The following is a 25,029-nucleotide window of genomic DNA, read 5'->3' on the forward strand; positions in this document are numbered from 1 at the left end:
CGAATATGAAATAGGAGAGAAAGTTATGCTCCAGGTCCACCAGCCGGGCACATTTCTGTCCCCTAAGTATTTCGGCCTCCACTCCATCGTGGGCAAAGCAAGTCCCTCGCTGTACAAAGTCCTAATGAACTCTGGGAAGACCGGATGTTATCGTGTAAACCAATTAAAATTGGTCAGCAAACAGAATAACCACCAGCAACATGTATTGCTGGACGCTTGCGAAGCATCATCTCCGGTCCCTATCCCTCTGCCATTGCCACAAGTGCCGCAAGTGGAGCAAGCTATAGGGAACGTTCAAGGGACCCAACAACAACAACCACCCCTGAATCGGGTCCACAGGTGAACAAGGCCTATCCAGATACCGATCTCCCCGACCTGGACTCGCTTATGGGGGAACAGGCGTTTAAATCGCCTGGGTGATGAAATTGAAATTAGCCAGGTTATTTGGCTATAATAAGAAACTGTAAATAAGAGCTGAAATTACTTTGTGTTTTACAGATTACAAGTGATTCGAAATGAAGCTGTTAATCGTGTTTGTGATGTGTGGACTGCTAAATACCAACGAACCAAGGTCTGACACGGCCCGCACTTTCAGAGAAAAGCTATATGGAAAGGTCGTAAAATTCGGAGAACACAAAGTGGTACCAACTCGTGATAGAAACATAGAAATTAGAAGCAGGAGCAGGCCATTCGGCCCTTCGAGTCTGCTTCGCCATTCATTATGATAATAGCTGATCATCCAACTCAGTAACCTGTTCCCGCTTCTGCCCCATATTCTTTGATCCCTATAGAAAATTATGCATTGGAAAGTAAGGAGCATCCATATCATGGGCCAATCCTGGGGCCATAACTGGATGGTGAGGCACCTGGTTCAGTATTCAACAGGTGTGTTGGCATTTAATTTGAACTAGCAATTAGTGTCCCATTGAACAGACAAGTGTGTATTAACTATCTCTCAGCATTTCCCAGTCTGATGTTCATTGAAGTGTCGGCTCAGGGCGACCAGATTCAGGATGAGCCTGGGAACCATAATACCTTGTCAATTGCCAACACCTCAACTAGTTGTATGCGTCTAGGGGGTGGGGGGTGGGGTGGGGTAGTGTTTACCAAATGCGGATGTGCTGACCCCACGTCAGATCAGAAGAAACAGGATCAAACCTTGAACTCATCTCAACAGTCTAAGTGTGAAAGCACAATAACAAAAATCCAGTCGGAATGGTTACTGGAACCAGCCTCCCTGACGACCATAGCCGCTGCCACTACCATTCTGGCCATATTCCAAATGATGAATACAATCAACATAGAAACACCAAGAAACCCTGAAACGTGTCCCCATCTGGTGGACAGAGTGAATATAACATGGACCCAAGTGGCAGAATGGTGTCCAACCCAGATTAAGAATTTTTGCACCCAATTAACCCAAAGATTAGTCGAATGTGAGGTATGGAATGAGAAGACGTCAGAACCTGAAATCAAAAGCTGAAGGAAAAGGAGTATAGTCAATGATGTTGCAGCAGCCTGTGGGAATGGAATGTCCACTATTAACATCCTCGATTTAGAAAGTTTGGATAGTAAACTCAAAATCTTGACCCAGAAAATTAAGCAAGTCCCATGTGAGTTGAATGATAATGATAACCGAGATGCTGAAGATGGGTTGGCTGAAAAGCTGGCTGAAATCCAAATAGTTAAAATATTGGAGAAGCAGGCTAAAGCTATTAAACAAATTCTTAGGGGAAAATCGGACGACAATGCCAGACAGCAATATAGAACTCTGTGTAGTATCTATGGCAGTTGGATGTTAGAACAGCTATGGGAAAACCTTGAGTAGGCAAACCAAGGGACAGTTCCCTCTTTGATAAGTGACAAGCAATTAAAAAAAAGCTTGACCATTAGGGAAATGCACTCAGTGATATCAGGCTGTCAGCTTCGACATCTGACCAGGGTATGGCTCAATACGAATTGTGGAGGAACCATGGGCAAGGCTTTGGGCATGGTACTAGGACTCCCAATAGTCGCTACGTGTGGGATGGGGCTAAACGTCTCTCAGGTGGAAAATATAGGTATCATTAAACTAGGAATCTGGATGAGTTACAAGGATGTCCTGCCTTACACTGTGGAAAAGGAAGGGAAAATGATGGGTACCACACTGACCAAATGCCACCAAATAGACAAGATAGTTGTCTGCACCTACCCCATATACCTCAGTGAGTAAGCCCTATGTGGATTCAGACCAGACAGAGATCTGAATTGTACCCTGGAAGCCAGAGCCCACAAGATTGATTTTAAGTGGTCACTTAAAAGGGAAAAGGGGAGTATTGTGTTACCACCTCATTAAAGGAATACAAATATGGCATCCAGACTTGCCTGCTTGCACCACCCTTTGCTTTAAAGGCCAACTACCAGCCAGGATAGGCCAAATCGAGCTGGTCGGTAAACGTAAGAGGGAAGAAACTATGATTAATGTCACGGAAGAAATTAAACAGAGTTTAGAAAGGTATTTTGAAAATTGCAAAACGAACAGTAGACTTTTACCTCAGGATTTGCAACGGATCAAGAAACAGTTAGCTAAAACCCACCAGACATTTGTCAAAGACATTCAGAAAGCCGAGGAAACTGGGCAAAAGATTGAAATGATTAAAGTAACCAACAGTTGGGACGATATTTTGAATTGGGATACCAACATAGAGATACATCCATGGATACGAATTGCTTCCTACATGGTAATTATTGGTATGATTGTGATGTTGGTGGATCAAATGTATAATATGATAATGTTGAAACGTTGGAAAGTTGAAATGGAAGGGAAGTTGAAATAGACTGGCATGTGTGAAAACGTGAACGAATGATAGATATGAGTAAATGTAACACGGCCTGGACTTGAATATCTGCTGTTGCGAGGTGGGGTATGATCTGGGCGCATTTATGATCCAATTCGCTAATGCTTAATGGATCAAAGGGTGGACTGTAGCTGGATGGCTAACAGCTAAGCATCTGCAGAGCATGAAGGGAAAAATAGCCAGCCTTGCACAAGCACGAGAACTGTGAGAAACGAACCCCGCTGAATAAGCTGTGTGTGAGATAAGATGTGCTGCAGATGAGACTGCTGGACGAGGACAGAAAGCAAGTATAAGGAGAGCACATGTATTTTGGTTTGATTTGCAACTAACACTAACTCCAGGTCATGGATGTACATGACTAAGGACATTCTCGGGGCTGGGAACATCTGGATAAAAAGAGGAGGCTAGGAGCCCCGAAAAGAAGAAGACTGCAGGGCCATCGTGGAGGGTAACCAGGTCAGGAGTCAGTGAAGAGAACCCATCGAAGGGAGACTGATCACCTCGCCACGCAATGGATAGTATTTAAGTCCAAGCCGTGAGTCTTGTGATTTATTGTAACAAGTAACAAGTAGTTTCACAAGTGAAATAACGAGTACCTAAGCGATTTAAGTATCAATGAAAGTGTTTCTACGAAGTATCTCGTGCAGGTGTCTTTTGTCCGCCAGGTCAGTTGACACCCTAGTTTGAGGATCAACATCCTGTACACAAAACACAGGACATGTCCAACCCATCCAAGTGCCAGCCCATCAGTCTACTCTCAATTATCAGTGAAGTGATGGAAGGTGTCGACAATGCTATCAAATGGCACTTGCTCAACAATAACCTGCTCAGAGATGCTTAGATTGTGTTCAGCCAGTGCCACTCAGCTCCTGTACTCTTTACAGCCTTGGTTCAAACATGGACAAAAGAGCTGAACTCAAGACGTGAGGTGAGAGTGACTGCCCTTGACATCAAGGCAGCATTTGACCGAGTATGACATCAAGGAGCCCGAGCAAAACTGACGTCAATGGGAATCTGTGGGGAAAATCTCTGCTGCTTGGAATCTTACCAAGCGATAAGGAAGATGGCTGTGGTTGTTGGAGATCAATAATCTCAGTCCCAGGTTATCACCGCAGGAATCTCACAGGGTAGTGTCCTAGGCCCAACCACCTTCAGCTGCTTCATCATGACCTTCTTTCAATCATAAGGACAGAAGTGGGGATGGTCACAGATGATTGCATAGTGTTCAGCACCATTCGCAATTCCTCATATACTGAAGCAGTCCATGTAGAAATGCAACAAAACCTGGACAATATCCAAGCTTGGGCTGATAAGTGGAACGTAACATTCACGCCACACAAGTGGCAAGCAATGACCATCTCCAACAAGAGAGAATCTAAATATATCCCCTTGACATTCAATGACTTTATGATCACTGAATCCCCACTATCAACATCCTGGGGGTTACCATTGACCAGAAACTGAACTGGAATAGCCATATAAATACCGTGTTTACAAGAGCAGGTAAGAGGCAAGGAATACGGCGGCGGGTAACTCACCTCCTCACTCCCCAAAGCCTGTCCACCATCTACAAGGCACTAGTCAGTGGTGTGATGGAATACTTTCCACTTGTCTGGATGGGTGCAGCTCCAACAACACGCACGAAGCTCGACACCATCCAGGACAAAGGAGCCCACTTGTTTGGCACTCCATTTACAAACATTCACTCCCTCCACCACCGACGCACAGTGGCAGCATCGTGTGCCATTTACAAGACGTACTGCAGCAACGCACCTAGTCTCCTTCGACAGCACCTTCCAAACCCGCGACCTGTACCAGCTAGAAGGACAAGGGCAGCAGATGCCTGGGAACTTCACCACCTGCAATTTCCCCTCCAAGCCACACACCATCTTGATTTCGAACTATATCTCCGTTCGTTCACTGTTGCTGGGTCAAAATCCTGCAACTCCCTTCCTAACAGCACTGTAGCTGTACCTAGCCAACATGGACTACACCGATTCAAGAAGGCAGCTCACCACCACTCTCTCAATGGCAATTAGGGATGGGCAATATATGCTGGCCTCGCCAGCGATGCCCACATCCCAGGAACGAATATTTAAAAACTTATAATTACTCTTCCGTATCAAAGTCGTGTCATTCAGTTTTCTGTATCGTATAGCACTTATAGTTCAATGACCTCCTACAGAGCATTGTATTCCAGTTGAAAGATTTGTTCCACGGCACTACATTCAGATCTGTACCCACTGTGAAGCGTTGCAGGGAAAGTTACTGTTCATGTGCAAGGGAGCAGAGTTCCACATCGCATTCACATCTGCCTCACTGTGATGCCTTTCAGCACACCGTGCTGTTGGAAACATCTGAAGTAACAGTTCATTCTTACTCATGCATTGTCCATGCATTTGTATAAGTTGCCTCCCTGTTTGCCTGTCTTTCCTATCCTTTCTTGAATCAGTTGCAATCTAGAGGATGTCCGACATCGCTGCCAAAGATTGTTATGATCTCCTTGTAACTACTCTCTCTGGAAGCAAATATTCTATGTATGGACCGAGTTAATTTCTCACCCTCTCCCCCTTCAGTCAGTTAAATCGACAAATTAATTTGTAGATCTGAATGCTAAAGTTTTGTTGGGAATTGAACAGAAATGCAAGTAATTATTGAAATAATTCCTCTTTCAAGGAAAATCCAATGACTCGTAAAGATAATATGTCCAAGAAATTGCTGTTTGTTCTAATAGTACACGAGTGCTTGAATCGTTAGTACGAATATTTTGAGCAGATATTTTAATGGATGAATTGGAACTTAAGGATTCAGAGATGAATATCGTGAAAAGACACTTATTAGTCATCGTGCGTGGTTACAAAGAAGAAAAATAGGGTTTCAGACTTACATTCCACAGTGATGTTCATCCAACTGCTCACAGTACCATGTTTATTTCTTGCCTCGCACTGGTAATATCCATCATCCGCATATTTGATGTCAGCAAACATCTTTGTCACAACGTTTCCTGAATAGGAGTTGCTAATGGGCGCACCATCTTTCATCCATTGTAATCGAGATTCTGGTTTACTCTGCGTGATGCAGTATATCAGGAGGGAACTGCCCTCTCTTACTGTCAACGAGGAATTGATCTGTGGTTTTGAGGGTGAATCTGTCAAAGGGAAATAAAATCTTGAAGAAGAACTATGCTTATGGTATTTCGGTGTATTCCTTCACATTATATATCACAGTTTGGTTTCATCTGCAAATACGGGAACTTTTGTGATAGTGCAAAATGAGTGATCGTGAATTGGACCCCATTTGACAACTGCTCGATTTCCATTCCATTCAAGAGTGCGAAATGGAACGCCCATTCAATTTTACTTGCTCTGTGTCATAGGTGAAGTGCAATTTTCCCCCTTTTCCCCCAGTTCCTTATTTGTACATGTGATAAATCGCAGTGTCCCCAGCGTGGATCTCTGAATGACATCATGTCCTAATTCCTGTCAGTCTTAGACATTTCTATTGTTCAGACATATTCAACGCTACCTTGCCCATGGCATTACATGCCCTTTCTGTTGTAGGGAGCCTGTTATCTACTTAACAATTTGACAGGCAATGTGAAGACTGGTAATTATATGTCTGTGTGTGAATAAATATGGCAAGTAGCCATGAAGGGCTGAAGGGTCAATTGGGCTCCCAAACCCCATGGTGCAGAGGGTGCACGCACTTCCATAAAACTGAAGTATCATGCCGTCTGTCATCTCAGAATTCAGGCCTCCGGTTACAACTCTCTGAAGCTATCAGGAGCAAGTTCCAGCTCTACACTAAAAGGTACCACCACACCAAAAGCTGCAGCCACTTATGTTGCCATGCTGCTACTAGCATACATTACTAGTTTTCTTCTCAGTGGAAAATAAGGATTCATTAAAATTATAGGGGGTGAAAGTGAAACTTGAGGTAGCTACTTCGGGACTCCAGCAAGAGGACACCACTCTGAACATGCCTTACATTATAGTCAACAGAAACCAAAATCAGGCGGGTGCAAAATGGGCGTCTGCTGCGCTCTTTTTTCACCCATGCGTTTGATAATTCATTTGGTATAAGACGCAATATTGTAATTCGCAATATATATTTTCATTCACTTCTGAAAAAAAATATGAAAACCAACGCAATATTTCTTTCCAAGCATTGATAGAATGCTATACTCACATTCTACAGTAATGTTTATGGAGCTCACTGATGTCCCGTGTTTATTTGCAGCATAACAGAAATATTGCCCTTCATCCTCAAAAGTAATGCTGGAAAATTCTGCCGTCAAAACATTGTTTAAGGACGAATTGCTAAGAATGATACCGTCCTTTACCAATTCTAACCAGGACTCGGGGTTACTGTTTGTTGAACAGCGAATGAATGCAGATCTACCCAACAATATCACAGATGGCGAAGTGGGTACAGGCTCCGTTGGTGGATCTGCAAAAGAGGAGTGTAGCAGATCAAGGTTCATATATTTGGACGGTTATGGGCACGTTCATTTGCACTGCTTTGATGAACACATTTTTTCAAGATGTCATTAGCTGCCGCGTGATATTCAGCAATAAATGAAGTAGTGTGAAAATTTTTACTTTGGTAAGAAGAATGGAAAAATAAATCTTTTTTTTTAATAGGTGAGAGACGAGGAACTGTTGGGATTCAAAGTGATTTGGTGTCTTTGTACACGAATCACAGGAAATTACCATGCAGGTACAACAAACAGTTAGGAAGGAAAATTTTGCATTAGTCTATATTGCAAGGGGTGGCCGCATAAGAGCAAGGAAGTCTTCTGACAATGATCTAGGGTTTTGGTGAGGTCGCATCTAGTGTACTGTATATATGTGCCTTAGATGGGGTGCAACAAAGGTTCAGTGGATTGGTTCCTGGGGTGAGAGGCTGTCCAGTGATGAAAGACTGAGTAAATTAAGAATGAACCTATATTCTCGAGTTAAGAAAAATAGGAAGTGTTCTTGGTGAAACGTATACAATTCTTACATGACTTGACACGGCAGAAGCTGAGAGGTTGTTTCGCCTGGCTGGAATGTCTAGAACTAGGCAGCATAGCATCAATATAAGGGACCGGCCATTTAGGACTGAGATGAGGGGAGATTTCTTCACTCAAAGGGTTATGACTCCTAGGAATTCTCCATCCCCAAGGGCTGTGAAGGCTCAGTCATTGAATATATTCAAGACTGAAATCGATAGAGTTTTGACTCAATGTGACACAAGGGTTATTGAGATAAGGCGGGAAAGTGGATTTGATTTCGAAGTTCATCAATGACTTGATTAAATGACTGAGTAGGTTCGAAGGGCAATATGGCTCTTCTTTCTTATGTCCTTAGTTTTCTCCTAATTGTGAGCAGAGGTCAGAGAAGCGAGCTTTCAAACTCTGAAATCAGAATACTCAAGCATCTTTAGTCTGAAAGTTGAAGTATTCTGATAGTTTGTGAACCTTGAATTACAAGTTAACCTGCAATGGATGTCAAACTAAGATTGTATTGCATATTACGCAGCGCTAAGCAACAGAATAAATCGTCTTTCCATTTTAACTCATTATAGGTGCGGCACTTCAATATTGTCCTGTAAAGCTTCAGAAAGTGGTATATAAATGCAAACTGTTTATTCAGTTTGCGTTCATCATTATTACTTTCCTCCTTCTCTCCTTTCTTTCTTCCCGCAACTCTGTTGCATCCTTAAAAAAAAGTTAGCAGATCGAATACAATATAGCCATAGAATATTAGATTCTATCCCTTTCAAATTTAGCAACAGGGTAAGGGCACCTAACAATCTGGAAGTATGCCTATTCTCAAACAGTGCTAGTGAGTAGTTGAACCTGCCAGTTTGATTGCAATAACAGGAACGAATGTTCTGGTAATAACATGATGATACCATCAACTACTGCTTGCAAGCAACTGCTCCAGCCATGGCTGCCGTTTTCAGCACTCATGTTTGGCTGCCTATGGCTATGTTGCCTTTGTTAGTTTCCTTGAAGACAATGTGCTAAACTATTTGCCGCTAAACTGCTAGCTCTTCCATTATGTTGTCGACTGCAGCCAGTGTTGGAGAAGCATATTTTTCCTGCTCTCACTAGGCACTTATCATTATCTGAATTAATCCATCGGAATACTTACTCATAGAGCTCCTTTGTCGTTATTCTTAGTGGAATTGGCAGGAAAACTCAGCTGGTAATGCAATTGCTATCTGCTGACTGCAATTGGCCTTCCACATATATTAGTGTCAGGTTGCAGAATCCTGAATACAGCTCTAAATGACACAAAGTACAGGGAAGTGCAAGCAGCTGCATTTTCAATAATAAGATTATTTTGTTCCTAATTATTTCCTCCTGCCTACAGATGCAGAGGATGAATTTCAATGTCCTGCTAAAGTACTTGCATTCCCAAGCTGAAATGCCTTTCGCCGTCCAAGCAGACAGCCAATACTTACACTGAATGTCCAAAGTAACCATTTGCCGAATCCCGTGTGAGTGTTCGTTCAACAGAATCTCACAGCCAAGCATTTTCCCGTCATGGTGACGCAAGGCTGTGAATGTCAGCACAGCGGAAACTTCCTGTGATCCTTTCCAATCCGGATGATCAAAACCCGTGTCGATGTCTTTCGATTTACTGTCCGAAAGTGCAGCGCCAAAATCGGTGCCGTTAATCCACTTTAAATCAATTTTGGCATCAGGACAGCTCTGAATGAGTGAGCATGTTACAGTCACTAAGTTTCCAGCAGTGATTTCTTCTGATACTGATATATTGGGCTTTTCTAAAAGATGAGAAGTAAAATACATGTTACTGTTTATTTTCATGGAATTGTACTAATCTATAATAATGAATAGGACATGTGGGGAAATAGCGCCTTGATCCACTTTATCAATGTGCAAGGATTGTGTTTGCGTGTGTCGGAGGAGGGGATGGGGCATGGGGATGGGAGGGGGAGGGGTAGGGTATTGGAGTGGGGGTGGGGCGCGTGCTGCAGATTTCTACTCCTACCAAAAATCCTAAACAAGATATTGTGCCAACCTTAGGTGCAGTTACTCGAGGAAAAAGTACTGCTTTGCATAAATAAATGCAAAATACTGCGGATTCTGGAAATCTGTAATCAAAACAGAAAGGGTTGGAAAAACTGAGCAGGGCTGGCAGAAACTGCAGCGGGAGAACTCTGAGTGCTGAAGAAGGGTCACTGACCTGTAACGTTAACTCTGCTTCTCTCTCCACAGATGCTGCCAGACCTGCTGGGATTTTCCAGCACTTTCTGTTTTTATTTCTGCTTTGCTTGGAAGGTCATGGACACACGATAATCAGAAGTAATGTTACTGCAATGTTTCTGAACTTAGTGACAACATGGCTGTGGCAGCAACTCTTACTGTTCTCTTTCTAAACTCACCCACACAATACAGCCATTGGAATATCACATCTCCAATATTTTGTTGACTTCATTCCTGGGGATTGGGTGAGGTCGTAGTGCAATGAATTCAAAATGATGATTAATTCAGCGTAACAGAGAGACATAAGAATGTTATTAGGCCAGTCCACCCTTCAAGCCCATTCGAACCCCCGGAACCTCGGGGGGGGGGGGGGGGGGAAGACTCCATCCTTCCGCAGCTATAAGTGAAATGTAGGAAGGCTATTTGAGTCCTTTTTACATTGGAGGGACTCACCTCACAAAGCTGCCTTAACTTGAGGTAAATTGTGAAGATCACTCGGTTGGTGCGATGACAGAGGGAAATTATTGCATTTTTTGTATTCTCATGTGATGTGAGTATCGTTGGCTAGGCCAGCATTTGTTGTTCATCCCCAATTGCCCTTAAAAAAGTGGTTATGAGCTGCCTTCTTGAACCGCTACAGTCCATGTGGTGTAGATACACCTACAGTACTGTTCGGGGGGAGTTACAGGTATTTAACCCAGTGACAGTAATGGAATGGCGATCTAATTTCAATTTAGGCGATTCGCATTTTAGCTTGGATGCACACATAGCTGTGTTGGTGAAGAGGACCAACTAATCTGTGTCTCATCATTGCTACAACTGATCGGCAATATTTCTCGTTAACACTTTGCGACTGAAATCGAACGTATTGCTTTGCACAACATAGACATCCGCCATCAGATGAGAAGGCCAATCCTCCTAACTGCTTACTGCCACGTTGTTGGAATTCGGGGCAACAGAATCAATTAAACCCTTATTCTCAAGCTTTGAAATGATTCGAATTGAAAACCTTAAATGGTGAGAGTGGTTATATCGTAGTCAGTATAATTGCGATTTTGCATATCTAAAGTCTGAGCGTTAAGTGTAGCAGCACTACAATAGCTATATCATGTGAACTGAACGTCTATCAATTGCTATTTTCTTTATTAGTTATAGTCTCTTTTTTATTCTCGCTGCTGTCCAATCTAACCAAGCTTTGATTTGGTGAGCAGAAGCCACTTAAATCAACTCACCAAGTCTTCTTAGTCAGCACCATCCATACCCGTGACCTCTGCCACCTGGAAGGACAAGAGCAGCAGATGCAGGGGAACACCACCACCTGCAAGTTCCCCTTCAAGCCACACACCATCCTGACTTGGAACTATATCACCGTTCCTTCACTGCCCCTGTATCAAAATCCTGGAACTCCCTTCCGAACAGCACTGTGGATGCACCTACACCACACGGACTGCAGCGGTTCAAGAAGGCAGCTCACCACAACCTTCTCAAGGGCACTTAGGGATGGATAATAAATGCTGGCCTGGCCAGCGACGCCCACATTCCCTGAACGAATGAAATTAAGTGCACGCGGTAGTGTAGTATCTTTGTTACAGGATTAGTAATTCAGAATGAAATTTAGAGAATTCAGATTCATAAAACAATATCTTGTAGCAAGTGTGGAAGAAAGCCTACCAGTATCAATGCATAGGTAGAAACGGGAATTACATAGCGGCCCTGCTACTGGCGCACGAATCTTGAAAATTACACTTTCTCAATTGGAAAACATCACCGAATAAAACGTGAGAAATGAACACTCACCAACAACGGAAAGAAACACTGGGTCAGTGGGACTTCTTTTTCCATCAACTGTTGCTGTGATGTAATATTCACCTTGATCTTCATTCCTGATGGCAGATATCCACAAGGAGCAATCGTTTGGATTTTCAGATGACATCATTCCACTGCGAGTTTGATAAGCAACGTCAACCGATAGTATATCTTTTGCATTGTAGATGATGGTGACACCTGGATCATTGGGATTAGACCCTCCCTTTAACCACATCCAATTCTTGCCAACCAATGGATGATGAAAATTACATGGAATTATCACACAGGAACCAATCAACACCGACAGTCTTTGAGGCATCTGCACAGACCATTTTCTGTCAAGAGCAGCTGAAGAAATAAATTTGAACCATGAAAAGCTTTAAAGGACAGAAACGTGTCACTCCAGTGTAAAATTGGACTTGTGCATCGAGCGTACAACCCGCCCGATTTTAACTTCCATTACAAATACCATTCCTGTGGTTTCTTTCACAGGTGGCCAATGTGCCACTTTTATGTCGAGGTGCAAGTTGAAATTTGACCGCCCTTGTCTTTATAAACAAGAACAAAGAACAAAGATAATTACAGCACAGGAACAGGCTCTTCGGCCCTCCAAGCCTGCGCCGATCCAGATCCTCTCTCTAAACATGTCGCCTACTTTCTAAGGTTCTGTATCTCTTTTCTTCCTGCCCATTCATGTATCTGTCTAGATACATCTTAAAAGACTCCATCGTGCCCGCATCTACCACCTCCGCTGGCAATGCGTTCCAGGTGCCCACCACCCTCTGCGTAAAGAACTTTCCATGCATATCCCCTCTAAACTTTTCCCCTTTCACTTTGAACTCGTGTCCTCTAGTAATTGAAACCCCCACTCTGGGAAAAAGCCTCTTGCTATCCACCCTGTCTATACCTCTCATGATTTTGTACACCTCAATCAGGTCCCCCCTCAACCTCCGTCTTTCTAATGAAAATAATCCTAATCTGCTCAACCTCTCTTCATAGCTAGCGCCCTCCATACCAGGCAACATCCTGGTGAACCTCCTCTGCACCCTCTCCAAAGCATCCACATCCTTTTGATAATGTGGCGACCAGAACTGTACGCAGTATTCCAAATGTGGCCGAACCAAAGTCCTATACAACTGTAACATGACCTGCCAACTCTTGTACTCAATGCCCCGTCCGATGAAGGAAAGCATGCCGTATGCCTTCTTGACCACTCTATTTACCTGCGTTGCCACCTTCAGGGAACAGTGGACCTGAACACCCAAATCTCTCTGTACATCAATTTTCCCCAGGACTTTTCCATTTACTGTATAGTTCACTCTTGAATTGGATCTTCCAAAATGCATCACCTCGCATTTGCCCTGATTGAACTCCATCTGCCATTTCTCTGCCCAACTCTCCAATCTATCTATATTCTGCTGTATTCTCTGACAGTCCCCTTCACTATCTGCTACTCCACCAATCTTAGTGTCGTCTGCAAATTTGCTAATCAGTCCACCTATACTTTCCTCCAAATCATTAATGTATATCACAAACAACAGTGGTCCCAGCACGGATCCCTGTGGAACACCACTGGTCACACGTCTCCATTTTGAGAAACTCCCTTCTACTGCTACTCTCTGTCTCCTGTTTCCCGGCCAGTTCTTTATCCATCTAGCTAGTACACCTTGGACCCCAAGCGCCTTCACTTTCTCCATCAGCCTGCCATGGGGAACCTTATCAAACGCCTTACTGAAGTCCATGTATATGACATCGACAGCCCTTCCCTCATCAATCAACTTTGTCACTTCCTCAAAGAATTCTATTAAGTTGGTAAGACATGACCTTCCCTGCACAAAACCATGTTGCCTATCACTGATGAGCCCATTTTCTTCCAAATGGGAATAGATCCTATCCCTCAGTATCTTCTCCAGCAGCTTCCCTACCACTGACGTCAGGCTCACCGGTCTATAATTACCTGGATTATCCCTGCTACCCTTCTTAAACAAGGGGACAACATTAGCAATTCTCCAGTCCTCCGGGACCTCACCCGTGTTTAAGGATGCTGCAAAGATATCTGTTAAGGCCCCAGCTATTTCCTCTCTCGCTTCCCTCAGTAACCTGGGATAGATCCCATCCGGACCTGGGGATTAGTCCACCTTAATGCCCTTTAGAATACCCAACACTTCCTCCCTCCTTATGCCGACTTGACCTAGAGTAATCAAACATCTGTTCCTAACCTCAACATCCGTCATGTCCCTCTCCTCGGTGAATACCGATGCAAAGTACTCGTTTAGAATCTCACCCATTTTCTCTGAGTCCAAGCATAACATTCCTCCTTTGTCCTTTAGTGGGCCAATCCTTTCTCTCGTTACCCTCTTTCTCCTTATATATGAATAAAAGGCTTTGGGATTTTCCTTAACCCTGTTTGCTAAAGATATTTCATGACCCCTTTTAGCCCTCTTAATTCCTCGTTTCAGATTGGTCCTACATTCCCGATATTCTTTCAAAGCTTCGTCTTTCATCAGCCGCCTCGACCTTATGTATGCTTCCTTTTTCCTCTTAGCTACTCTCACAATTTCACCTGTCACCCATGGTTCCCTAATCTTGCCATTTCTATCCCTCATTTTCACAGGAACATGTCTCTCCTGCACGCTAATCAACCCCTCTTTAAAAGCCTCCCACATATCACATGTGGATTTACCTTCAAACAGCTGCTCCCAATCTACATTTCCCAGCTCCTGCCGAATTTTGGTATAGTTGACCTTCCCCCAATTTAGCACTCTTCCTTTAGGACCACTCTCGTCTTTGTCCATGAGTATTTTAAAGCTTACGGAATTGTGATCACTATTCCCAAAGTAGTCCCCTACTGAAACTTCAACAACCTGGCCGGGCTCATTCCCCAACACCAGGTCCAGTATGGCCCCTTCCCGAGTTGGACTATTTACATACTGCTCTAGAAAACCCTCCTGGATGCTCCTTACAAATTCTGCTCCATCTGGACCTCTAACACTAAGCGAATCCCAGTCAATGTTGGGAAGATTAAAATTTCCTATCACCACCACCCTGTTGCTCCTACATCTTTCCATAATCTGTTTACATATTTGTACCTCTATCTCACGCTCACTGTTGGGAGGCCTGTAGTACAGCGTCAACATTGTTACCGCACCCTTCCTATTTCTGAGTTCTGTCCATATTGCCTCACTGCTCGAGTCCTCCATAGTGCCCTCCTTCAGCACAGCTGTGATATCCTCTTTGACCAGTAATGCAACTCCTCCACCCCTTTTACCTCCCTCTCTATCCCGCCTGAAGCATCGATATCCTGGGATATTTAGTTGCCAATCATGCCCTTCCCTCAACCAAGTCTCAGTAATAGCAATAACATCATACTCCCAGGTACTAATCCAAGCCCTAAGTTCATCTGCCTTACCTACTACACTTCTTGCATTAAAACAAATGCACCTCAGACCACCAGTCCCTTTATATTCATCATCTGCTCCCTGCCTGCTCTTCCCCTCAGTCACACTGACTTCATTATCTAGTTCCTTACAGGCTTTTGTTACTACCTCCTTACTGTCAACTGACCTCAATTGGTTCCCATCCCCCTGCCACATTAGTTTAAACCCTCCCCAACAGCGTTAGCAAAAGCACCTCCAAGTTCATTGGTTCCAGTCCGGCCCAGGTGTAGACCGTCCAATTTGTAATAGTCCCACCTCCCCCAGAACCGGTCCCAATGTCCCAAAAATCTGAACCCCTCCTTCCTGCACCATCTCTCAAGCCACGCATTCATCCTGACTATTTCTTTCATGTTAAATGTAACTGTTAAAAGAATCCTGGATGTATGTTAGTAAAAGATGGACAATCACCGTGCAAAAAGGTTCGGAAGTAATTTTTCAAGAAATATGGCGGTTTTAACAACAACCTGAATTTACACAGGAACTGTGCAGTCTAAAACGACTTATCCCACATCACAGACCTGGGGTTCTATTTTTAACTTGCCCTTGCTCCAAGTGAGTTTTGGAAAAGACAGATATTGGTGAACGTACAAAGCATGACAAGAATAATTGCTACTGTCGATAAAACCTCCACCTAAACCCTATCGCCAAGCTCTGCCACCTCTGACACACATTAAACACTATTCACTGCGGTCTAACAAGCAGCCAAATCGGGTAAAGATTATCGACAAAGTAACGGGAAATTCGGCCGAGGCGGTTGTTTAATCCACCTTGGAAACACACACCTGGGAGAGGGAGAATAGCGAGGCCCTATCCGGCACAGTGAGTCGATAGCAACTTTCTCCCAAAGGCCAGAGAGTTTTCACCGGCTTTCATCCCATAATCCACCGAATAAACGGCGGGGAATTGATAAATGACCCCAACCATGAAACTGTAACCGGACTGTTGAAATAGTACCACTGCCCCTGCAACCCCCACCCCCACCACCCTCACCCCCGCCATTACTTCTGCTCGGTTGGTTTTTCGGAAGAAAATATCAGTAATTTACCTTCAGCAAACTGCAGGACGGCGAAGAAACCAATTCCCAAGAAGTTCATGGATTTCAGAATCCGACAAGAGTTTGTTCTCTTGCCCCTGATTTTGATATCACGGGGTCAGGCTGGGGAGATGACCAACGTGTCCGAGGTGACAGACGGTCAACCAGTTTGTACAATGTCAGTTCACTCTCTATGGACCGTGAACTGATGGTGCCTCCTCTAAATGCCGCAAAACTTCCCCCATACATACAACAGCGTCTATTGAGGAAATGTGCCAAGGGGGGATTGAAATGCAGAAGTGTGCCTGTAATTCCCCTTCCACTGTTGTTCTGGCAGTCGAAGTGCTGAGAAAGCAGTTCTGACTTCCTTTTTCACTGAGTCATGTGCCACATGCGCGGTGTAAATCTCAGGGAATATCCTCTTTCTACATTAATCTTCAAAATGATTTATGAAAGATATGTCAGGAATTCTGAAAGCCGAGTTTAGAAAACATGCAACAAATCAGCTTTATTTCCCTCTGGTACACTCGCTTTCACAAGCACGCCAAGTCTCTATTTCTAGTTGTGCTCTTTGTTGTGAAACCACCAATATTCAAATTGCCAACCGCTGCGTCTCAGCGTCTCGCAATAACTCAGTGCAAGCAATATTGCTGACATGACACACACCAACTGTTTGATTAGATTCCATCTCAGAACACACTTTCGGATATTTGTTATTCCACAGATGACCACCGAAACGGCGTATTAGGCCTGTAATTCACTCCTGCAAATACGTTATTCTATAAATAAACCACTCCAACTCTGAGATTACACTTCTGCCTGTAATTCACTCCGGGATATCTGTCACACTGTATATAATCCACCTGTACCCTCGATTAGATCCTAGCCTGTCGATGGCTTCCAGTATCTGTTACTAAGATCATAAGAAATAGGAGAAGGCCTCGACCATTTGGTCCTTCGAATCTGCTCGGTCATTCACTCAGATCGGCTGATCGTTTGCCTCAACTGCACCATTCTGCACTATCCCCATATCCTTTTATCTCTAGCATTCAAAAATATGTCGATCCCTGCCTTGAATATGCTCAACGACTGAGAATCTGGGATAGAGGGTTGCAAAGTTTCACAACTCATACTGAAAAGTAATTCTCACCTCAGCTCACTCTGAAATGGCTGATCCCCTATTCTGAAACTGTAACCCCAAGTTCCAGACTCACTGGCCAGGAGAATCATCCTCCCAGTATGTACACTAGCAAGCCCCTTAAGCATTTTATGTTACAATGAAATCTTTTAAATAGAGGCCTTCTATTCTCTCCTAACAGGTCAATCCACTCATCACAAGAATCAGTATAGCGAACATCTGATCCACTCCCTCTAAGCCACCTTGATCTTGCCTTCGCTAAGAAAATCAGAGCTGTATACAGTACCCTTGGTGTACTCTCACTAAAGCTCTGTACACTTGCTGTTAGACTTCTTTACTCTCATATTCCAATCCATTTATAATAAAGGCTAAGGTGTCATTGGCCTTCCTAAATGCTTGCTGTACCTACATGGTAACTTTCTGTGATTCCAACCTTTCTATGTTGGCTGGGATGGGGGTCGGGTTTACTCGTGGGGCACATTACAATTTTTGTTTTACATCGGGGGCTGGTGCGACAATTTCGGTAAGATAAAGGCATTAAAAACGTATCTTACTAAGAATCAAAGCAACTACAAATGTGTACTTTTGTGAAGAAGCTTTAAATGAGAATATTAATTCTTAGACTTACTTTCTCGTCACTATATTGGATACTGATTTGCTGAGACACCTGGCACATTTTTTTGCTTGCACAAGTAGTCCATGTTTGTCTGCACGCTTGATGTCGCGATGCAGAGTATACTGGATATACTGCAGAGTATATTAGAACATTAGAACATTACAGCGCAGTACAGGCCCTTCGGCCCTCGATGTTGCGCCGACCATCTGACCTACACTATTCCATTTTCATCCATATGTCTATCCAATGACCACTTAAATGCCCTTAAAGTTGGCGAGTCTACTACTGTTGCAGGCAGGGCGTTCCCTCTCACTCCTCTCCACCACCTCTCTCTCTCCATCTCTCACTCCTCTCCACCACCTCTCTCTCTCCATCTCTCTCTCCTCCCACCTCTTTCTCTCCCCCTCTCTCTGCCCTCTTTCTCTCCCTCCTCTCTCTTCCCATTCTCTCTCCCCCACCTCTGTCTCCACCTTTCTCTTTCTCCCCCTCTATTTCCCCTCTCTCTTTACCCACTCTCTCCCCCATCTCTTTCTCTACCCTCTCTACCTCTCTCTTGCTCCCTCTCTCTCTCTCTCTCTCCCCCTGTCTCTCTCGATCTCTCTCTCTCTCTCTCTGACAATTGCAGGGAGAGGGGGCGCTTAGCACAGAAGCTTAAGAGTGCAACTGGAAAAACTATCTGGGTTTGTGCTTGGTCAGTTCTTTTTATACGTTGACAGCAGGAACAGTGCTTTCCCAACTTCGACAGTTACGGGGCTTTCCGATGGCTTCTGACTTGTTTTTGTAATAGCCTACTCTTGAAAAGCCTGTCTGGAAGTCTCTCATCTCTGATATACATCCACGGGCCGGATGGAAACCTTTGTGTCGCAGAATCCCGGCCCATGGGCCATATGCTGGACAATCCTGGTGTACAGGGACAACCAGCGTCCTGTCAATAGCAGAATGTCGCAGTGGCTTAAAATTACCTCCTTTTCTATTGTTTCAACCGAAGTGAATAACTTCACATTATTTTCCATCTGTCACGTTCTTGCCCATTCACATAATCTGGTTATTAGTATTTTCTTCTTTGCTTCTTTCTCATAGCTTACTTTCCCAACTTCGTATCATCTGCAATATTGGTACCAAACTCATGGTTCCCTCACATATGTCAAAGATATAGATTTAAAATAGCTGAGGACCAAGCAATGATCTTTACGGTACACTACCAGTTACGGCCTGGCAACCCAAAAAGACCTATTTATTTCTACTCTTAACTTTCTGTACGTCAACTAATTCTCAATCCACAGTAATATTTTGCTCCGAATTCCGTGGGCCCGAATTTTGTGTTATAAGGTTTTGTGTTTCACCTTATCGAAATCTTTTTGAAAATAGAACTAAACAATATCCACAGCCCTCTTATCAGTTCGGCTTGTCAGAACTTAATAAACCGGAACTGATATGTCCAACACATCAGCAGAGCTGGGCTGAGAGATGGCAAATGGAGTTTAATGTGGAAAAGTGTGAGGTGATTCACTTTGGAAGGAGTAACAGGAATGCAGAGTACTGGGCTAATGGGAAAATTCTTGGTAGTGTAGATGAACAGAGAGATCTTGGTGTCCAGGTACATAAATCCCTGAAAGTTGCTATCCAGGTTAATAGGGCTGTTAAGAAGGCATATGGTGTGCTAGCTTTTAATAGTAGGGGGATCAAGTTTCGGAGTCACGAGGTCATCCTGCAGCTGTACAAATCTCTGGTGAGACTGCACCTGGAGTATTGCGTGCAGTTCTGGTCACCGCATTATAGGAAGGATGTGGAAGCTTTGGAAAGGGTGCAGAGGAGATTTACTAGGATGTTGCCTGGTATGGAGGGAAGGTCTTACGAGGAATGGCTGAGGGACTTGTGGTTGTTTTCGTTGGAGAGAAGGAGGAGGAGAGGTGACTTAATAGAGACATACAAGATAATCAGAGGGTTAGATAGGGTGGATAGTGAGAGTCTTATTCCTCGGATGGTGATGGCAAACACGAGGGGACATAGCTTGAAGTTGAGGGGTGATAGGTATAGGACAGATGTCAGAGGTAGTTTCTTTACTCAGAGAGTAGTAGGGGCGTGGAACGCCCTGCCTGCAACAGTAGTAGACTCGCCAACTTTAAGGGCATTTAAGTGGTCATTGGATAGACATATGGATGAAAATGGAATAGTGTAGGTCAGATGGTTTCACAGGTCGGCGTAACATCGAGGGCCGAAGGGCCTGTACTGCGCTGTAATGTTCTAATTCTAATTTCTCTTTGATAACTCCCTGTTGACTCTAACCAATCATGTTATGATTTTCCGAGTTCCCTGTTACTATATCCTTAATAATAGATTCTAGCATTTCCCGACTGCTAATGTCAGGCCAACTGGATTATCGTTCCCTGATTTCTCTCTCCCTCGTTTTTTGAATAGTGGGTTAACATTTGTCGCCCTCTAATCCGCGATGACCATTCTAAAACCCCTGGTACTATAGTTATATATATTTTTTTCCAGACTGGTTTTAAGTCTGGAAATCTTTGTGAATTGCATTTCTCAGACAATTGTATTTAAAATGACTTTAGTTTATGACATTCAATAACACAAATTAAAGACTTAATTCTCTGCCCAAAGGAAACCCAGGAGTAGATGGTAAAGTCCATTCATATTTCAGTTGTGGTGGTTGCCAAAGTGGTTTGAAATGTATATTTATTTAGAGATACAGCGCTGAAATAGGCCCTTCGGCCCACCGAGCCTGTGCTGACCAACAACCACCCATTTATACTAATACCACATTAATCCCATATTCCCGGCCACATCCCCACCAGTTACCTACATTAGGGGCAATTTACAATGGCCAATTTACTGATCAACCTGTAAGTTTTTGGCTGTGGGAGGAAACCAGAGCACCCGTCAAAAGCCCACGCCATCACAGGGAGAACTTGCAAACTCCGCACACGCAGTACTGAGGACTGAAGCCGGGTCGCTGGATATATGAGGTTGCAGTGTTAACCACTGTGCTACTGTGCCACCCAATTCTATGATTTGAGTAACAGTTATGCGAATTAAAATTAAGCTGTAAAGGAATACTAAAGTCTCATTTTATACATAACACATGCTTAAAATATAATTTATGAACTTGTTTGTTTTAACTTTGCAAGTGCACACTTGGAAGAATAGCTGCAGTGCCCTTCTCCGACCACCTTGGTTGTAAGCATGTTGATGATTTGTCTTAACTTAAAAAAAAAGAAGTAGATTTGCCCGGTTATTGAAAGAGAAATAAACATCTACCCTGGAATTCCATGATGGGATTGTTTTTGCAGAAAGTCATGCTGTAGCTGTAGCTGTAGATGTACATTATGAAAGCTCCCAAATTATGGTTGAAAGTGAGTGCCATTGACCACATCAATGGATCTTGTGCGCATGATCTACTAGGACTTATGAGATAAGCCAAAACGCAGGAGCCAACTTAGTTAATTGTAATTATTGAATGTGTGAGATTCTAACTGATACTCAGATTATCCTAGTTTTGATAATGCAGTGTTTCAAATGCAAACATTAAAAATGAAAATGCAAAGAACCAACATTTATTGTATCTAGTCTAGACGTTAATTGCCATTGTGCACACTGTTTTTTTCTTCATATATGTGGATCGTGGGGGGGGGGGTGGTGGAGAGGGGAGGCGGTGAATAATCACCACGAGCCATCCAAGTATAAATTCTAAATCTTCCATAGTAATGAATTAAAACATCTGGGCATATTAATCTGCTATTGCAGTGTTAACCACTGTGCTATTAGTCAACTTAATAGCTTGTGTTCCAGTATTTCTCTGATCTCAAAGGGCTGGTGTTCTGTTCCATAGGATGAATAGAGAACTGGGATTAGTTTAGCGATACAGCACTGAAACAGACCCTTCGGCCTACCGAATCTGTGCCGACCATCAACCACCCATTGATACTAATCCTACACTCCTACCACATCCCCACCTGTCCCTATATTTTCCCTACCACCTACCTATACTAGGGGCAATTTATAATGGCCAATTTACCTACCTAACTACAAGTCTTGGCTTGTGGGAGGAAACCGGAGCACCCGGAAAAAATTTCCAGGGAGAACTTGCAAACTCCACACAAGCAGCACCCAGAATTGAAACCGGGTCGCTGGAGCTGTGAGGCTGCGGTGCGAACCACTGCGCCACTGTGCCGCTTGGGTATTTCTACAAACGTCGGTTTGTGTCAAAAACATTTTGAAGGCATTAAACAGCGTAGCATTATTAATGCATTATTTTCCCATCAAATATAAATAATTTCAAGCAATGGCTACAGAAGGATCATTGATTTTCTAAAGCAATTTTTGCCCCATTACTTGCCAACTGATTGTTTCACAGTAGCAGACAAGTAACATTTCAGAGAGAAAGGTATAGAAGGTAAGTTTCTTCATAGGTAACATGTGGTCCATGTCATCGCCTGGACAGGTGTTCCACTGCCCGGGCAGCAGGGCATTGGAGAAGAAATTTACATTGACCCAGGGTTTTTATGTTTTTTTGCCACTCCTAGTAGATTTATATGCGATTTAGGGAGGGGGAAGAAGTCTTTAGCCACGATGGTCCAGCCATCTTGGTGTGGTCTTGATGGACCAGCCAGCCTTCCTGTGTCATTTACGTAAGTTTGTAAGCTAGAAATTTCCCTCTTTGTCTCGTCAAATTGGACAGGGACCAGAATGCAACAATTGCTTCAAGTACCTCCTTCCTCAATATTGTAGACGAAGAAGTAAGTAGCAGAGGATCTAAAACAGACAAAATTTGGTTATGCATTCTGATTGCACATGTCTGGGTTCCAGAACTGTCTGCAAGAGTAGTGTGCATGGCTCATCCTCACGTTTGTTGACTTATCTTGTCTACCTTAGGAACCCCAGGAGAGTTTGGGGACTCTCTGACACAGCACTGTTGATGCAGATTTCCCAATTACAATACTAATTGCCCTTCCCATTAGCTGCTGGTATTGTTTTCTTTTTCATTTACAATGTTTTTTCCTGTTTAATAGTATATTTCTGGTAGGTCGGGCATGGAAATAAATTAAAGGACTCGGGCCTGGGTCGAATTCGGGTTGGCTGTTGTGGGGTCTGGCCCAGGTCGTGTTTTAATTTTATACCGGGACAGTCTTTACTCCAGCCCACCCTTTTCCATTTTCTTCTCTATTCCTTTCTCAACCACTCTGTTTATTTTTACCCGAAAGATCGTCCTGCTCTACAGCCATAACCTTTCTCTTACTGCTTTTGAATTGACCGTTTCCTGAATCGCCCAACCACTCTTTTCATTAATTTGATGACCTAACTATTGCCCTAGTTATTTGATTTACTGGGATACTGATAGCAGGCTGTGTAAGTGATGCCAATTCCAACAAAATAGCTCTCTCTTCCCCGACCTGGTGCCAGGGCTCCATGAATCAAAACCCCTGCCACCAACACCGCTCATTCTGCCATGCATATAGACTTCTAATCTTGTTGCCTGAAAGCAATTTCAGGAAATAGTAACCCAGAGATTATTACCTGTGAGGTTTTGCATTTTCATATGGACCCCAAACTCCAAAAAAGCATTCTCAGCAGAACGTCATTCCTCGTTTTCCCGGCGTTGGTTCATAGGTGGAGCAAGACAACTGGATTCCTTACCAGATCATCATCACCCACCTCTACCCCACCATACTCCAAGTTCCTCTCCAATAGCAAGAAGGTGTACTTCACCCTGGCATCAAGAAGGTAACAAAATCTTTGGAAGTCATGGTCTGAGTTACAGAGAACAGTATCTATCTCCTGACCATACTGTCCCCTACCGCGACAGCAATGCTTTTCAGACCCGCCACTTTAATGGCCGTGGTGCCGTGATCAGTTTGTTTATTCACCGTGCAGCATTTACACTCGTCCGTACAGGCAGCAATAATCTTGTATCTCTTGCATTAAGGCAAATGCCAAGTCTCATGAGTTGTGTGACAGCCTCTGGATCACCTTGTCCAGGGGACTCTGCCCCTCCCTGATGCTCCAAAAATTCCTGCACCTCAGACTTCAGCTCAACAACACATGCAGCAGGTGTGGTTGTTTGGGATTGAGATGTAGTCTGCAGACTGCCATATGATGTAGTTCCAATCCTGCACTACCACCCCTGTCAAGCCTTAATTTAGTTAATTGAAGTTCATGTATTTAGTTTGAAAGTTATTTACGTTATTTGAGCAATTACTTGATCGAGTTTATGTTAGTAGTTACTTCTTCTTTACATTTCAGCTATGACCTACACTTACCTATCAATTCTCCACACATAAACAATGCAAACTCCTGGACTGGATGCATTAGCGAATTGATTTAATATGTGATCTGCTGGAATCTATTTTCTATTTAACTGGGAATACAAATTAGAGATAATACTCAATATTCATTGATGCTGTCAATGCACACAGCACTCAGGGCATCATTGGTCTTATTTACTCCTACAACAGTCCAAGTACAATAGCTCTTCTGCACATAGTTGATCTTTGAAATGCTTCACGCCTTTTTGATCTCTCTCCGAAGTACTGTCAGGTTAGTGTTGTATTTAATATGCCCCATTCTGATATTTTCACTCGCTGCCGACACTAACCTGCATGCACTGTTCTGACTCTCCATATCAACATCTTACAGCTTTGAAGAGGACGAGGCTCCAGCGCATAACAATGAATTAGTTTCTAATTGGTGTATGCAGGTGAGGCCGGCATCTGTTATCTCATTTTGAAGTTCCAGTGCCCATCTGACACAATAGTAGATTCCATTCAGTCTTTTCCCTGAAAATAGTTTATTAATGGGTTAATAATAAGCCACAAGTTTTGGAATAGTTTGTTGCTGGTTCCGCATTTCCAACGTGCAGCTGTCCAGAATTTCCTGTATCACCAAAATTAGAATCGGTGAGCTTGCAGTTTCGTTACCGTCACCCAGACAA

General features: G+C 43.5%; 1 protein-coding gene across 1 annotated transcript in view; it reads right to left on the bottom strand.

Annotated features, from left to right (window-relative positions):
• Positions 1-25,029, bottom strand: part of LOC137352839 (titin-like) — a 103,261-nt gene that overhangs the window by 13,067 nt on the left and 65,165 nt on the right. The window contains exons 16-21 of the mRNA XM_068018694.1: positions 22,810-22,853; positions 16,345-16,452; positions 11,854-12,210; positions 9,291-9,614; positions 7,026-7,286; positions 5,725-5,985 (exon numbers count right to left, since the gene is read on the bottom strand). Coding sequence (XP_067874795.1) covers positions 5,725-5,985; positions 7,026-7,286; positions 9,291-9,614; positions 11,854-12,210; positions 16,345-16,452; positions 22,810-22,853 — 1,355 coding nt within the window. The remainder of the gene's footprint in view (positions 1-5,724; positions 5,986-7,025; positions 7,287-9,290; positions 9,615-11,853; positions 12,211-16,344; positions 16,453-22,809; positions 22,854-25,029) is intronic.

The sequence above is a fragment of the Heterodontus francisci genome, chromosome 39, assembly GCF_036365525.1.
Source record: "Heterodontus francisci isolate sHetFra1 chromosome 39, sHetFra1.hap1, whole genome shotgun sequence".
Taxonomy (NCBI): Eukaryota; Metazoa; Chordata; class Chondrichthyes; order Heterodontiformes; family Heterodontidae; genus Heterodontus; species Heterodontus francisci.